At 36.7% G+C, this 14,747-nt stretch overlaps 1 protein-coding gene across 1 annotated transcript; it reads right to left on the bottom strand.

The window, feature by feature from the left end:
* Positions 1-11,442: 11,442 nt before the first annotated feature.
* LOC131908450 (olfactory receptor 4K3-like) lies at positions 11,443-12,381 on the bottom strand. The gene has a single exon (XM_059259493.1). It carries the CDS (start codon positions 12,379-12,381, stop codon positions 11,443-11,445), a length of 939 nt encoding a protein of 312 aa, XP_059115476.1.
* Between the last annotated feature and the right edge of the window lie 2,366 nt (positions 12,382-14,747).

Here is a 14,747-nt window from a genome sequence, read left to right as displayed (position 1 = left end):
AGGAGATCAGGAAGCAAGGCACTCATGGTTGAATCTCAGATAGGCAAGGCCCTGAAGGCTTCAGCTCCAGAGTGTCTTTTGCTACTGCTATATCTTTACATATTCACGACTTCTATTTTTCTTTGGTATCTGGCATGGTGTCAATGGGTGTGGGGGATCCCTACTACCTTTAATGTAGTGTGATTATCTTATGGAAATATCCCATTCTACTCGGCATTTTTACTGGTGGATTATTATGAAGATGATTTACTCTTAAGTTGTACTGTTTAACTTAAATTATTTTATACAACAATAGTGTTAGTTTAAACAGAATTTTTTTTTTAAATTTTTATTTTGCAATACAATTCAGTCCTACATATCAGCCACGGATTCCCTTGTTCTCCCCCCCTCCCGCCCCCCTCACCTTCCCCCCAGCCCGCCCCCCATTCCCATCTCCTCCAGGGCAAAGCATTCCCTGCAGACTGAGATCAACCTGGTAGACTCAGTCCAGGCAGGTCCAGTCCCCTCCTCCCAGGCCGAGCCAAGCGACCCTGCATAGGCCCCAGGTTTCAAACAGCTGACTCATGCAATGAGCACAGGACCCAGTGCCACTGCCTGGATGCCTCCCAAACAGATCAGGCCAATCAACTGTCTCACCCACTCAGAGGGCCTGATCCAGTTGGTGACCCCTCAGCCATTGGTTCATATTTCATGTGTTTCCGTTCGTTTGGCTATTTGTCCCTGTGCTTTATCCAACCTTGGTCTCAACAATTCTCGCTCATATAAACCCTCCTCATTCTCGCTAATTGGACTCCCAGAGATCCTCCCAGGGCCTAGTCATGGATCTCTGCATCCAGATCCCTCAGTAGTTGGATGAGGTTTCTAGCACGACAATTAGGGTGTTTGGGCATCCCATCACCAGAGTAGGTCAGTTCGGGCTGTCTCTCGACCATTGCCAGCAGTCTTAAACAGAATTTTGATGATTGGAGTTTTTAAATAAATGTAGTACGGGATTATGAAATAGGTTAGTTATCAGGGAAATTAATATAGGTAAAGGCAGGATATGGCTTTGCTCCCACTCTTGATAAAGCAGGGGCTGCAATGGATAGAAAATAAGAACAAGGAAGTATCATAAAGCTAGGACTTATGAGTATCTCTTGAGGAGTCATATGGACTGTGGCTTAGGTTAATGATTAAGAAAAACAGTTGTGTTACTGAAGCTAGGTTAGCTCACATTCTTTTAATGTTAATATTGGGAGATGTATTCAGAGGTTTTGGTGTGCATCATAGCTAAAACATAGCTTTAAATAATGACTTAAGGTTAGGCTAAGATGTTTTTGTTAATGGTTTTGAGGTAGAAAACCTTGGGGAAGAATTTAAAGTTTAGAAAGGCACATAGTTTAGTTGAGTGAGGGACTTGTTGAGGTCAAGAAACAGGAACAATAACAGCCTGCATATGATTTGCTGATGTGCCTTTCTTGCTAGGATGGGTTGGTTATCAAAGGTGATGATTAATTCCTTGTACCCATTTCTGCCCTCAGCTTCCTGATTAAAAAAGCTGTTTAGATATGTTATTCTTTTAAGATTTTTTATAAAATTACCTTTTAAGATAAATAATGCAGTGATTGATCCTTCCCTTGCAACTGCAAAATGTAGCCTGCCAGTCAAAGAACTGGCTGAAAAACACCTTGCTTGCTTACTTTTTGTTAATCTATAACAAGTTGCTTGGACATGAATGTATGTGGGTTTGGGGGAGTAATTTTTTTAACCTGTGATACATAAAATGTTTAATCATGTAAGGGAAATGATAAACATGTTGTTTTTCATCTGTATTCATTGTAATCATTCACTTGAAAAATAGACTGTAACCATTTTGTAATTTTTCTATTGCTTGAAAGATTTTGCTGGGATATATATACTCTAAAAGAGAGAGAGAGAGAGAGAGAGAGAGAGAGAGAGAGAGAGAGAGAGAGAGAGAGAGACAGAGAGAGACAGAGAGAGACAGAGAGACACAGAGAGACACAGAGAGAGAGACAGAGAGAGACAGAGAGAATAGACAGACCCTAAAGGTGTGTGTGCATGTGTGTTTCCCTTTTTTTGCTGGCCACAGAGAGTTAACTTTTGCCCCACTTGCTGGTCCCAGAGAATTGAATTTTACTCCTTCAGACAGAAATGTCAAGTAGAGTGATTAGTTCACTGACTCCATGACTCCTCCTCAAACCCTGAACTGTTGAAGGCTGGTCCTCATGGCAGCAATATATATTATAATAAATAATAGATTATATATATAAACTACTAAAGAAAAAGAGGCCATAAATTTGAAAGAGAGAAAAGGGGTAAATGAAAAGGGTTGGAGTGAGAAAAGGGAAGGGGGAAATTATATTATAACTTCAAAAATAAAAAAATATTATATAAAGAGGTATTTGTTATAGATTTTTCTTTGCAAGTCTGATAGAATTCTGTGAATCTGTAGGAGCCTGGGTTTTGTTTACTGTTCTGTGAGCCTTAGGTATCCATGTTTAAAGGGTGTTGCATCTTCTATTCCATTCTACTCAGAGTCCAATTTTCTCTTGTATTAAAATCCCAAAAGTTTGTGCCAGGGCTTTCTCCTGGGACCAAACTAAGTCTATGGTAACCTCCCTCTCTGCCTCTAATCTCCTCCGGTTTTTATTTTCTTACTTTTTTTTTTTTTTTAAAGAATCTGGGTTTCTCGAAGTATTGTCCCCTTATGCATTTCTGTTGTTTAAACATTTTCATGTTCACTAAATATTTTATTGTAGAATGTCTGGCAGTTTCCTCTGTGAAGCAGGAACCTGAAGGACCATTTTGCCAAGCAAAGTTCAGTAGTCACATTCCTATGGGTCCTGAAAGGTTAAGAGGTTCTTCTGTCCCATATCAGAAGAGCCCTCTGGTGTGAGACAAAGAAAAACCAATATTTCTATTTAAATCAAGTTGATTACAAATGTGATCTCTTTCTAAAGAAGAAAAGGGGATATAATATAGATATGATAGGATAAAAGGGTAGATTAATGAACCTACTTTTAAAGAACAACAACTTGTTTAGAAATGTTTTACATTGCTATGGATTTTAGTTTATTGCTATAAATTTAAGGTTAATTTTGTTATACTGTATATATATTTCCACTCTTGTTTAAGATATTATGTTTATATAACTCATTTAAATTGTAATGTATAGTTAAGAAATACAGATTAATAGTCTTCTATGATAGTCATGTTAAATTTTCTACATATACATAGATATAATTCAATTAGGTAGGTAATCATCAAGCACTTCAAAGACCTACAGAATATGGCATTTAAAATGTTTTAAAAATTTAGACTTTCTGGACAGTGAGACATGTCTGCTTCTGACAGCACCGATTTACTTCAGAGAGGAGGATGGGCATCAAAGGCACTCTATATGGAATTTATCTTCTTCTTGGCAAAAATAGCCATTTGGGCAAGAAACTGTTCTTGCCTGGACTGCTTGATTGACTGGACATGTAGGACCCATAGGAAGGTGACCACTGAACTTTGCTTGGCAAAGTGGTTCTTCAGGTTCCTGCTTTGCAGAGGAAACTGCCAGACATTCCACAGGACACAGAGAGAAGTGACTGAGAGATTCTAGGCCTGTGGGCTGAAGACAGATGCCCCAACTTTACAGAAGAACTTTGAATGACTGTCCAGGCTGCCAGCTGTCTCTGTCTACTCTCGCAAGACTCCCAAAAGTTGCTTGCATCCTTCTCCCATCTCTCAGGTAATAGTATATCCTTCTGAGGTCTTTGAGGTAGTTGAAGACTAGATAGCTATAATTTCCTTAGTTATGATAAAAGATAAGTTAGATATGAAATCTTAGACTCACAAATATAGGATGGATAGGATATCTTCTTTAATTTTGCCAAATATATATAGACTAGATATTATAACTATAATTCTTGCTTGATAATTATTTTGTTATATGTAATTTTACTATGTTAAAGTTAAAACCTTCCTTTTCGGAAAAAAAAAGAACAGGGGAATTGTTGTGGATATCTGTATGCTGTGAATGTGCTTCTCTGATTGGTTAATACATAAAGCACTGACTGGCCAGTAGCCAGGCAGGAAGTATAGGTGGGACAAAGAGAAAGGAGAATTATGGGAACAAGAGGGCTGAGTCAGAAGACACTTCCAGCTGCCACCGTGAGAAGCAAGTTGTGAAGGCAGAACTGGGAAAAGGTACCAAGCCATGTGACTAAACATATATAAGAATTATGGGTTAATTTAAGAGTAAGAGCTAGTCACTAATAAGCTTGAGCAAATGGCCACACAGTTCATAAATAATATAAACGTCTGTGTGTTTATTTGTGTCTAATTGGCTGTGGGACTGGCAGGTGAGAGATTTGTCCTGACCACCAGCAGGCTGGGACACAGGAAAACTCCAGCTACATTTTACTATATTGTTGAAATACTCATTTACATCCCACTGAAGTTCAGAGTGTTGCAGAATAGCTGCTTTAAATTTTTCATCAGATATTGGTTCCTTCTTGTGGAGCAGACCTTAAGTCAAATAAAAAATTGGTTACCTACTCCTACAAGTTCTTTTCTAATGAGAGACATAAAGGGAGTAGATCTGGAGGGGAGGAAAAGTAAGGAGGGACTGGGAGGAGTAAAGGGAGGGGAAACTATTATCAAGATATATTGTATGAGAAAAGAACCTACTTTCTTCTTTTTTAGCTTTCTTTTTATTTATTCTTTGTGTCTCTCACATCATGCATCTTGATCCCATTCATTTTCCTGTCCCTTCATATCCACTCTCTGCGCCGCCCCCCACCAAAAATAAAATAAAATAAAATAAATAAAATTTAAAAGAAAAAAAGGGAGAAATCTCATCATGGAAGCTGTAGTGTGACACAGTGAGTCACGCAGTAGTAAACCCTTTTGTCCATATATCTTTCAAGGGCTCATTGTAATGAATCATTGATCTCACTGTAGGCCTTTGCTTTCTGCTACACTGTCAATGGTGGGCCCTCACTGGAACTCCTCTTGAATATCCTCTTGTTGTCTTGTGTTGTGGAGATCCTGCAGCTTTGAGTCTTCAGGACTGGCCCATTAACGTGCTCCCAGAGATCACAGATGGTGTGGAAGTTGGGGTGGGTCAAGGCATAACCCTGGTTCTGGGCCTGGATAGTTGCACGGTTGGTCAGTCCACCAGCTCTTCCCCATGCTTACCACCAGGGTGAGCTCTCCAGTATTGCTCCGGTCAGCTCTCCTTCCTGCCCCACTGGTTGCTGCAGAGCTATTTCTGGAATCCTCTTGCTGGCAGGAGCTAGAAACCCCTGGCTGCATTTGGCTGAGTCTTGCCTGCCCTGGCCTCATGGCTTGGGATGGAGCTGTTGCTGGAGTCCTCTCCTGGGCCGGGGCTCAAGAATCTATTTTCAATAAGAGGAAAAAATATAAATTCTTCGTCAGAGACTTTGTCAATAATTTCAGGCACTCACCAATAATGGTTTCTGTCTGGCCAGTTTTTTGAGCCATTTTTTTTTTCTATTAAATGAGAACATGGTTCTCTCAAAGTTTCTTTTTTAAGAAAAAATACTTCTTTGAGAGTTTGAGTTTTATAAATTGTTGTGATCATATTCACCTCGTCTCCTCTAACTCTTTTCAAATCCACCCCCACCCATTCAACTTTGTGTCCTTTCATTAAAAATAAACAAAACCATCAAAATCAATTTCTGCTGCTCAAATATTCTTAGATTCCGGTTCTTCCACTAGATGTATGTTCTCTCACTGTAGACTAGTAGACTTATCAGGGGATACAGTTTTAGAGAAATCTGTCTTAATATTTTTTTTGCTTGGAAAGGTTAGTTTCTCATTGAAGAAGTTTATATTTATTAGTTTTTGCAATCCAGCCTGATTTGTGCCTGCTTTACCAATCTTCAGCACTAGATGGTGACCTTCGTCTAAGTATGCTATGAATTCATGGTTGCTCAATATTTCTTTGGTGTGGGATAACACAAACTTTGGTTTCTCCCAACCTCACAAGTGCCCTGCTATTCTGCATGGCCTAAGTGTATACCCAAATGGATAGTCAATTTGTGAAAGTTTTTCCCTGGTCTTGAATGCCTTATCTGCAGTCAGTGACATGGGAGTGGGGATGGGTGGGTTCTACTTATCAATGGACAGACTCTCTGGAGGGACCAGCCTCAGGTTTCTAAATCATGACTATGGCCTCCAGTGATACAATTATGTATAGTAATGACCCCTTGTATCCATAAATAATGGCAGAGCACATGAATGGAGCAAAACCCACACTGCTGTAGGCTTCCTACTACTGAAAGAACTTATTAATCATGCCTGAGAGTCCAGAGGCTCCAAAAGTGAGCTCTGTCCAGGTTATAGGACCTTTGTTTTTTTTTTCCTGGTGTTGAATGTCATTAAAGAGAACCTTGTACTAAGTTCCAAGGCAATTCTATTCTAACTTTTATGTCTGCTCACCAGCCCCTGGAGTTTTCTGTCTAATGCCTAAGATTGGAGAAGGCATGAGCCAGTTTCTTTTCTCCTTAGTGACTTATTTTCTCTTAGGATTAATCTCAAAATGGGTTCAAGAGCATTTAATATATTGTATTTTTGTTTTTATTTAGTTCCTGGAAGTTTTTAATTTGTCTTCTTGATTTCTTCTTAGCCACACTCTTAATCCAGTAGTTCATTGTTTAAGCTCCATGACTTGGTGCATTTTTGGTAGAGATCTTTTTGCTATTTATTGACTTCAAATTTTATTGCATTTATCAGATAGGTCATATAGAGCTATTTTAATTTTTCTGTATTTGTCCATATTTGTTTTATGTCCCAGTGTGTGGTCCATTTTACAGAAACTTCCATGAACAACTGAATATAATATGTATTCTTCAGCATTTTGGTGGAATTTTTGTCTTTATGACATGACTATCAGAAAATGGGGATGTTGAAATTACCTACTATTACTGAGTTGAGGTTAGGTGGTGTACTGAAGTCCAGTTTTATGTGTGCTATTTTAATTTATTTCTTTTTTTGATATTAACATGTACTTCGATCATTTCTCCCTTCCCTTTTCTTCATGGCAAACCTCTCATATACCCCTTCTTGCTCTTTTTCAAATGCGTGGCCTCTCTTTTCATTAATTGTATTTTCATATATATATTCCTAAATATAACCTGCTCAGTCTTTGTAATGTTACTTGTATGAATATGTTTTTAGTGCTGACTATTTAGTGTTGGATAACCAATCAGTGTGCTCTTTCTTGTAGAAAATTATTTTTTCCTACTCTCTGAATTCTTAGTTGCATGCCAGTTGTATGTGTAGAGTTAAGGTCCCCTGCTATGGATGACTGATTGATAAAACACGGATTGGCCAGTAGCCAAGCAGGAAGTATAGGTGGGACTAGCAGAGAGGAGAATTGAGAGAACAGGAAGGCGGAGAGGAGGAGACGCCAGCCTGCTGTCCAGGGAGCATCATGTAAAGCAGCAGGTAAAGCCATGGAACACGTGGTGACATATAGATCAACAGAAATGGGCTGAGTATAAGAATAAGAGCTAGACAATGGTAGGCCTGAGCTAATGGCCAAGCAGTTTAAATAATATAAGAGTTTGTATGTTTATTTTATAAGTGGGCTACAGGACTTCCGGGGCTTGGTGGAACTCGGAGAGAAAAACTCTAGCTACAGTCTCCTGCATTTTTCCCTGCCCATTTTTGGATGTCTATTTATATCATCCTTGTTTAATTCATGTTTAACAGTCAGGTTGGTGAGATTTTTTTGGGTGTAGCTTATGACATTACTAGGAGACACAGTCTCGCTTTTATGCAGTTGGGTATACCAAAGTTTGGTACATACATGTTCACTATTGAATTATGTTCTTGGTCAATTGTTTCCTAAATCTGAGTGAAATTTCCTTCTTTATCTCTTCTGAGTAGTTTTGGGTTGGACTCTTCTTTGTCAGATAGTATTGGGACACATGCATGTTCAGAGGTCCCATTTTTTTTGAATACATTATTCCCAGCCTTTCCCTCTAAGTTAATGCCTATCTTTGAAGGTATGATGAGTTTCTTGTACACAAAAAAATGTTTTTTTCTCCCTCTTTCTTCTTAATCTATTATATTTAGCTATTTTTTTTGTGATTTGGCAATTAGAGCATTAATATTTAAAGTTATTATTGCAATGTTTTTATGGATTTCTAGCCTTTTTTCTGTTTGTATTAGTCCTATTTTACACTCCAGTAATTATATCCTCATTTGTTTTCATATTGTAGCTTTGTGGGCATGCTTATTCCTCATTTCAGTTCAAAGTATTATTTCTTATATTCTCTGTTGGACTAGTTTGATGGACATAAATTCTTTTAGCTTTTTTTAATATTACAACATTAATTTTAGTTTTTCTTCCTTTATATATGGCAAATAGTTTTGGTAGACAAAGAACTCTAGGTTAAAATCTGTGGTTTTTTTTCTTTTTTTTTTTTTTTTAGAACTTGGAGTACTGTGCTGTTCTGCCCTTTAAAGTTTCCAGTGAGAAGACAGATGTTATTCTGATGGGTTTACCTTTATGTAGGATTTGTAGATTCTCTCTTGTAACTTTTAATACCCTTTCTTTGAACTGAATATTTAGTGTTTAAACTATTTTATGGCATGGGGAGTTTCTCCTCTGTTCTTTCTTAGCAGTCCATAAGCTTCTTGTATCCATATTCTTTAATTTGGGGAAGTTTTCTTCTATTATCCTATTGAAGATCTATTCTATTCTATTGACCAGGGATCTTTCTCCTTCTATGACTATAATTTGTAGATTTGGGCTTTTCATGGTGTCCTAATGTTCCTGCATTTTCCTTGTGGTGTGTATGTGTGTGTGTGTGTGTGTGTGTGTGTGTGTGTGTGTGTGTATGTGTGTGTGTATGTGTGCAGTTTTATCTTTATTGAGTGGTCAAATTGATCTTTTTTAGCTTCAATTTTAATATTCTTTTATTCAATCCATTCTACTTGTAAGATATCCTCCCAAGTTTTCTAACTGTGGTGTTGTTTCAATTCCATCTCAATTTCAAGTTGAGTTATTTTTTATATTTCTCTTTTCTAAATTTATCTTTCAAATCCTAAATTGTCTTTACCATTAAACTTTTCTGTGTGTTTTCCTAGATTTTAATTAGGAATTTACTCTTCTCTTCTTTAAATTCTTTCATTTGCTTATTTTGATCTCTGTAAAGTCTTGTATTCTTTGATCATGTTTATAATTGTTCTTTTAAATCCCATGCCCTAAGATTCTTATGGGTAATTTTCATTCAAGACCTCTTCCATAGGAGTAGTAGTCGTGGAAGGATACTGCCATTGTGTTGACCTTTTGTCTGAGCTTGTGTACTTATTGCATTTGTTTTGTGTCTGATATGAGATTCTAGCCTGCTCCTGCTTATAGGTCTTATCTATCTTGCTATGTTGAGCAACCAAGAGCAAGATCAAACTAGCTAAAAATTGCAACATGGAGAGAAGAGGAACTTCTCAGATATGATCTCCAGTTGAGCAGTTATTTAAAATAGATAGCCACTGGGGTGGCTACTTGTAGCTTTCTCATGTCCCAGTGGATAACCCAACACTCATGTGCACATGGGCAGCACTAATTGGACTCATTGAGTTACTAAAAAGAGAACACGGATTTAGAAGGGACATGTATTAGAGGAAACCTTGGGGGAGTTGGAAGGAGGTAATATGGATGGATATGATTCAGATACAGATACATTGTACACATATATGAACCTTTTAAAAATAAAATTTAAGAAAATTGATACTTATTTCATAGCCCAGATCATTGTGTAACATATCATTATATATTACATGTATCTTAGGTAGCAGATGTGTGATAATTTGGTGCAAGTTTTATGCAAGTATAAATTTATCAAATCAGTTCATCTTTGATAAATTGTATCTACTTATATCAACATTTAAATAGAATTTTGACTGTTTCAATATACCTTTTCCTATATGTGATTACTTATTGTAATTCTATCAAAAGATTCACATATTTAAAACTTTGTGGTTTAGAGCATGCTGAAATATGTAGTTTAGAAATTGCTGTATTATAATTAATTGACCTACTTTTTCTATGTGAAATGGTCTTTTATTCTCTCTAGTAATATTCTTCCATCTGAAACTTACTTTGCAATATTAAAGTAATTGCTGAAGTTTCTCTTTATGTATATTTTTATAACATGTATTTATATTTTTTTTTAAAAGTAGAACTCTTGCTTGACACTGATAATGTAGCCAAGAATCTAAGACTAGACAGACCAAAGATCTAGGAGAAAACCAAAATACTACCATTCTAAGATATAAAAACAGCTAGCTAGAAGCCTGAACCATTAGGCCAAACAGTTTAAATAATATAAGTGTCTGTATGTTTATTTTATAAGTGGGCTGCGGGACTGTGGGGGCTTGGCAGGACCCAGAGAAAAGCTCTCCAGCTACAATTCTACTAAAAGAATATAGTGATAAAATGACTCCTAATGAAATGCCATATTCACAGATCAGTGTCTTGCTCAGCTATTAGTGTCTTGCTCATCAGAAAATCTTCTTTCTTCAGCAGATTGGAACTAATACTGAGGCCCACAAGTGAACAATGTGCAAAGAATGTGAAACCTTGGAACACTCAATCCTAAATGGGATGTTTCCATCTAATCTCTCCCTTCATGGCTCAGGGAAGTATGGAGAAGAGGAGGCATAAAGAGTGTGGGAGCCAGTTGGGATAGAAGATACAGAGAAACAAGGCCATATATATATATATATATATATATATATATATATATATATATATTAGGACTAATATGTATGTGGAAAACCATAGTTCATGATTTTATTGAAATAATAAACAGTAATTTAAGGGACAACTTTAGTTATTAAATCTCAGATAATTGAGAAAATATTATATTTTTATACTACCATTTCATTTTTTATTAAGGTAATAAAATCAACACCAAATAACGTCCACTTGTATATCTTGTGCAGATTATAATTTTTGTTTTATCCTTCCACAATTTTCTTATTCCCCCTTTAGTGCTTTTGGAGAAAGCTGGAATAATGTAAAGGTTGTGATGTTGACTTTTTACAAATGGATGAATAAAATGTTTGTGGGGTATGGTAAGGTAAAGGATAAATTTTTCGTGTTGTTAGAGCATTATTTAGGTGACTTTTACAAAAATGGTAGTATGAGTTTGACAAATACATTTAGGTTCTTCATATTACTAAAGATATATAAGAGCCAATTCACTAATTTTCTCAGGATGAAGGATCAGTTTTTAAATTTTTTCAGAAATAATTTAGTGTTCTATATAATTAAAATGTTCAGTATCTAGAATTATACTAGGCCTATTACATATCAAAATACTAAAATTAATTGTACTTATAAATACCAAAATTTATAACCTCTCCGAATTTTATTGAAATGTCAATTAAAAATATTTATAGTGAATTTTCTGGGTTTTAAGTATTTACCTTGTGATTCTTGAAATAGTTTTTTAATCTCTTCAAAGCATTTTTTATTTCTTTGTTTCTTAGTGTATAAATGGCTGGATTTAGGAGAGGTGTAACAACAGAGTAAAACACAGCAAGAAATTTGTCCAACCAGGTGATATTGAGGGGCCACACATAGATGAAGATGCAGGGCAAAAAAAGGAGCATCACCACTGTGATGTGGGCAGTGCATGTAGACAGGGCCTTAGATGCACCAGCTTTAGAGCTCTGGCGAACAGTGATAAGGATATATGTGTAGGAAATGAGCAACAGAATGAAGCAGGTTACAACCACAACCCCACAATCAGCATTCATTAATATATCCAAATCATGGGAATCTGTGCAGGATAACTTGATTACGAGTGGCATGTCACAGAAGAAGCTGTCAATTTCCAAGGGACCACAGAGAGGCAGCTGTAGAACTGCCACAAGCTGACTCATGGCATGCACAAAGCCAATAGTCCAGGAAGTCAACACCAACTTAGTGCATCTTTTCAGGTTCATAATGGTGAAGTAGTGGAGTGGTTTGCAGATGGCCACATAGCGGTCATAAGCCATTACCACCAACAGTACCATCTCTCCTGCAGCAATGCAATGGGCAAAGAAAACCTGGGACATGCAGCCTGCAAAGGAAATGGTTTTGTGCTTCCTGAGAAAGTCTGTGATCATCTTAGGTGTGGTGACTGAGGAAAGCCATATATCAACAAAGGACAGGTTGGCCAGTAAGAAGTACATGGGAGAGTGGAGATGGTGATCAGTGGTTATTAAGATCATGATGGTAATATTTCCCAGCACAATGAGCAGATAAAGTATCAAAAATATCACAAAGAGTAAAACCTGAAGATTCTGTGATTGGGTAAGTCCCCAAAGCACAAATTCTGATAGGAAGGACTGATTACCTCCATCCATTTTATTCTCAGAAACAACCTGCAGAAAAGGAAAGATTATCAGAGGGATGTGGAAGAAGGACTAGATTGTTGAATTGGACAGTCACGCTGGGACTTAACATCTATACATCAAATAAATGTGAAGAGAAATCAAATAAATGTAAAAAGAAGAATTTGAATGGCATTGCTATCCAAAGTAAAAGCTCATGAGCCATGATTAACTTTAGTAAAAGCAGAGCATAGAGTAAATTTAAATGAACAATGTTTCGGAAATCTTCTCTGTATGTTAGGAGTGAGGAACACAGGTCAGCAAACTAAGAGGCTACACATAATTATATTTTCCCTTTGAGGGAGATTTTACCCACTAGCTTAGTTTAAACAAAATCTAAATGTGGAGTCAACAGTCATCCCACTACTCTATAAAAATTAACTCATAGTCTCAGGGAAATGGTGATGAATTACACTGAGTTTCAATGCACAGGAAGTTCTAGAGTCTTACTGTTTTTTTAATCATTACAAATAGTGATTCTTTTAATACATAATGAAGTTTTTCCTATAATACTTCACAATATTAAATTTTTATCTTACTCCTCTGAAGGAAATGTTATGATAATCATTATGAGAGAACCTATAGAACACTTGATGCTTGAGTACATGATGATTGGGATGTGAACATCATGTTTATACTTAACATAAATTAAAATGTATTGGGGAATTTATTTGGTAAACTAGACTCACTAGCAAAAATGTCATTGCGGGTGAATGTGGAAATGGATTAGCCAAACTGGAGGAGAATTCAGATTCTACCTTGAACTTTACATATGGTTTAAGCCTATAATTAGAAAGTATTTATTTAAAATCATATCAATAAATAGTAATGAATCACTAAACTGTGCAGTACTAGTGCCTTTTATTATAAATGATATATTCATCTACTATCTATCTGTTTGTATGTCTGTCTGTCTTCATCATTATCATCTATCATCATTATCGTCTATCTATCTTCAGTTTGTATCATTTATCTGATCACTTGTGTTACTTGAAAGATGAGAATATATTACATATACATGTAAATAAAGTGGGTCTTTGACTGTTAGTCTTGTATTAGTGTGAAGTCAAACATCCAGTGAGAACTAATTATGTACATCCAAAGATAACAGTGACCATACTGACAGGTAATATTGACAATAATCAAACTGCATGGGAGAGAAAATTTGTAAATGTTCTCTCTTCCTTCATAAATTTGAATCTGAATTGTCCTCCTGTTTGGCTAATCCATTTCTGCATTTACCTGCATTGACATTTTTCTAGTGAGTCTAGTTGACCAAATAAATTCCCTAATACATTTTAATTTATATTAAGTATGAACATAAGTTCACATTCCAGTCATCATGTACTCAATTCTTACATATGCATCCTTTGAAATCCCTAGGGTGGAAGTGGCGAAGTTGACCACAGAGAAGCCTCCCACCATCATGCGTTATTTTACCTTCTCCTTTACTGAGGAGCAAAGGAAGAAAATCAGGTGAAACACTTGTAATAGAAAAGATGCGTGGCCGGGCGGTGGTGGCGCACGCCTTTAATCCCAGCACTTGGGAGGCAGAGCCGGGCGGATCTCTGTGAGTTCAAGGCCAGCCTGGGCTACCAAGTGAGTTCCAGGAAAAGGCGCAAAGCTACAGAGAAACCCTGTCTCAAAAAACCAAAAAAAAAAAAAAAAAAAAAAAAAGATGCGTATTAGATAATTTGAAAAGAAATCTGTTTTCTATTAAAGAAAGGTTCACCAGTTTTCTGAGGAAAATACTTCAATATTGTACCAAACATGTTTGTGGTCCTTGTAAAGGATGAATAATCTGAGTCCCCCCTTAACTTATTTTCTCATCAGTGTGAAATTTACAATGTTTTCAAAATACAATTTTGTACTTTGTAGAAAACGATACACAGAAAACCCTTAAGCGTTTTAACATTTTAGTATGTTGATAAATTTTTATTATTTTGTAGCTAGAGTTTTCCTGGTCCTGCCTGGCCCACGGTCAGGACAAATCTCTCTTACCCGCCAGTCCCGTAGCCGCTCAGACCCAACCAGGTAAACATCCAGAGACTTATATTACTTAAACTGTTTGGCCTAGTGGCTCAGGCTTCTAGCTAGCTGTTCTTACATCTTAAATTAACCCATTTCTATAAATCTATACCTTGCCACATGGCTTGTGGCTTACCAGTATCTTACATGTTTGTACTAACTGGCAGCGTCTCTTCACTCAGCCTTCCTGTTCCTAGAATTCTCTTCTCTGCTTGTCCTGCCTAGCCTATACTTCCTGCCTGGCTACTGGCCAATCAGCATTTTATTTATACAGAGCGATATCCACAGCATTATTTCTTTTCTTTATTCTT

The sequence above is a fragment of the Peromyscus eremicus genome, chromosome 4 (genome assembly GCF_949786415.1).
Source record: "Peromyscus eremicus chromosome 4, PerEre_H2_v1, whole genome shotgun sequence".
Classification (NCBI taxonomy): Eukaryota; Metazoa; Chordata; class Mammalia; order Rodentia; family Cricetidae; genus Peromyscus; species Peromyscus eremicus.
The sequence above is the reverse complement of the archived record's forward strand: the minus strand, read 5'-3'. Positions and strand labels throughout refer to the sequence as shown.

Excerpts from the sequence above, each read along its gene's own strand:
- LOC131908450 (XM_059259493.1), bottom strand. The coding sequence starts at position 12,381 with ATGGATGGAGGTAATCAGTCCTTCCTATCAGAATTTGTGCTTTGGGGA.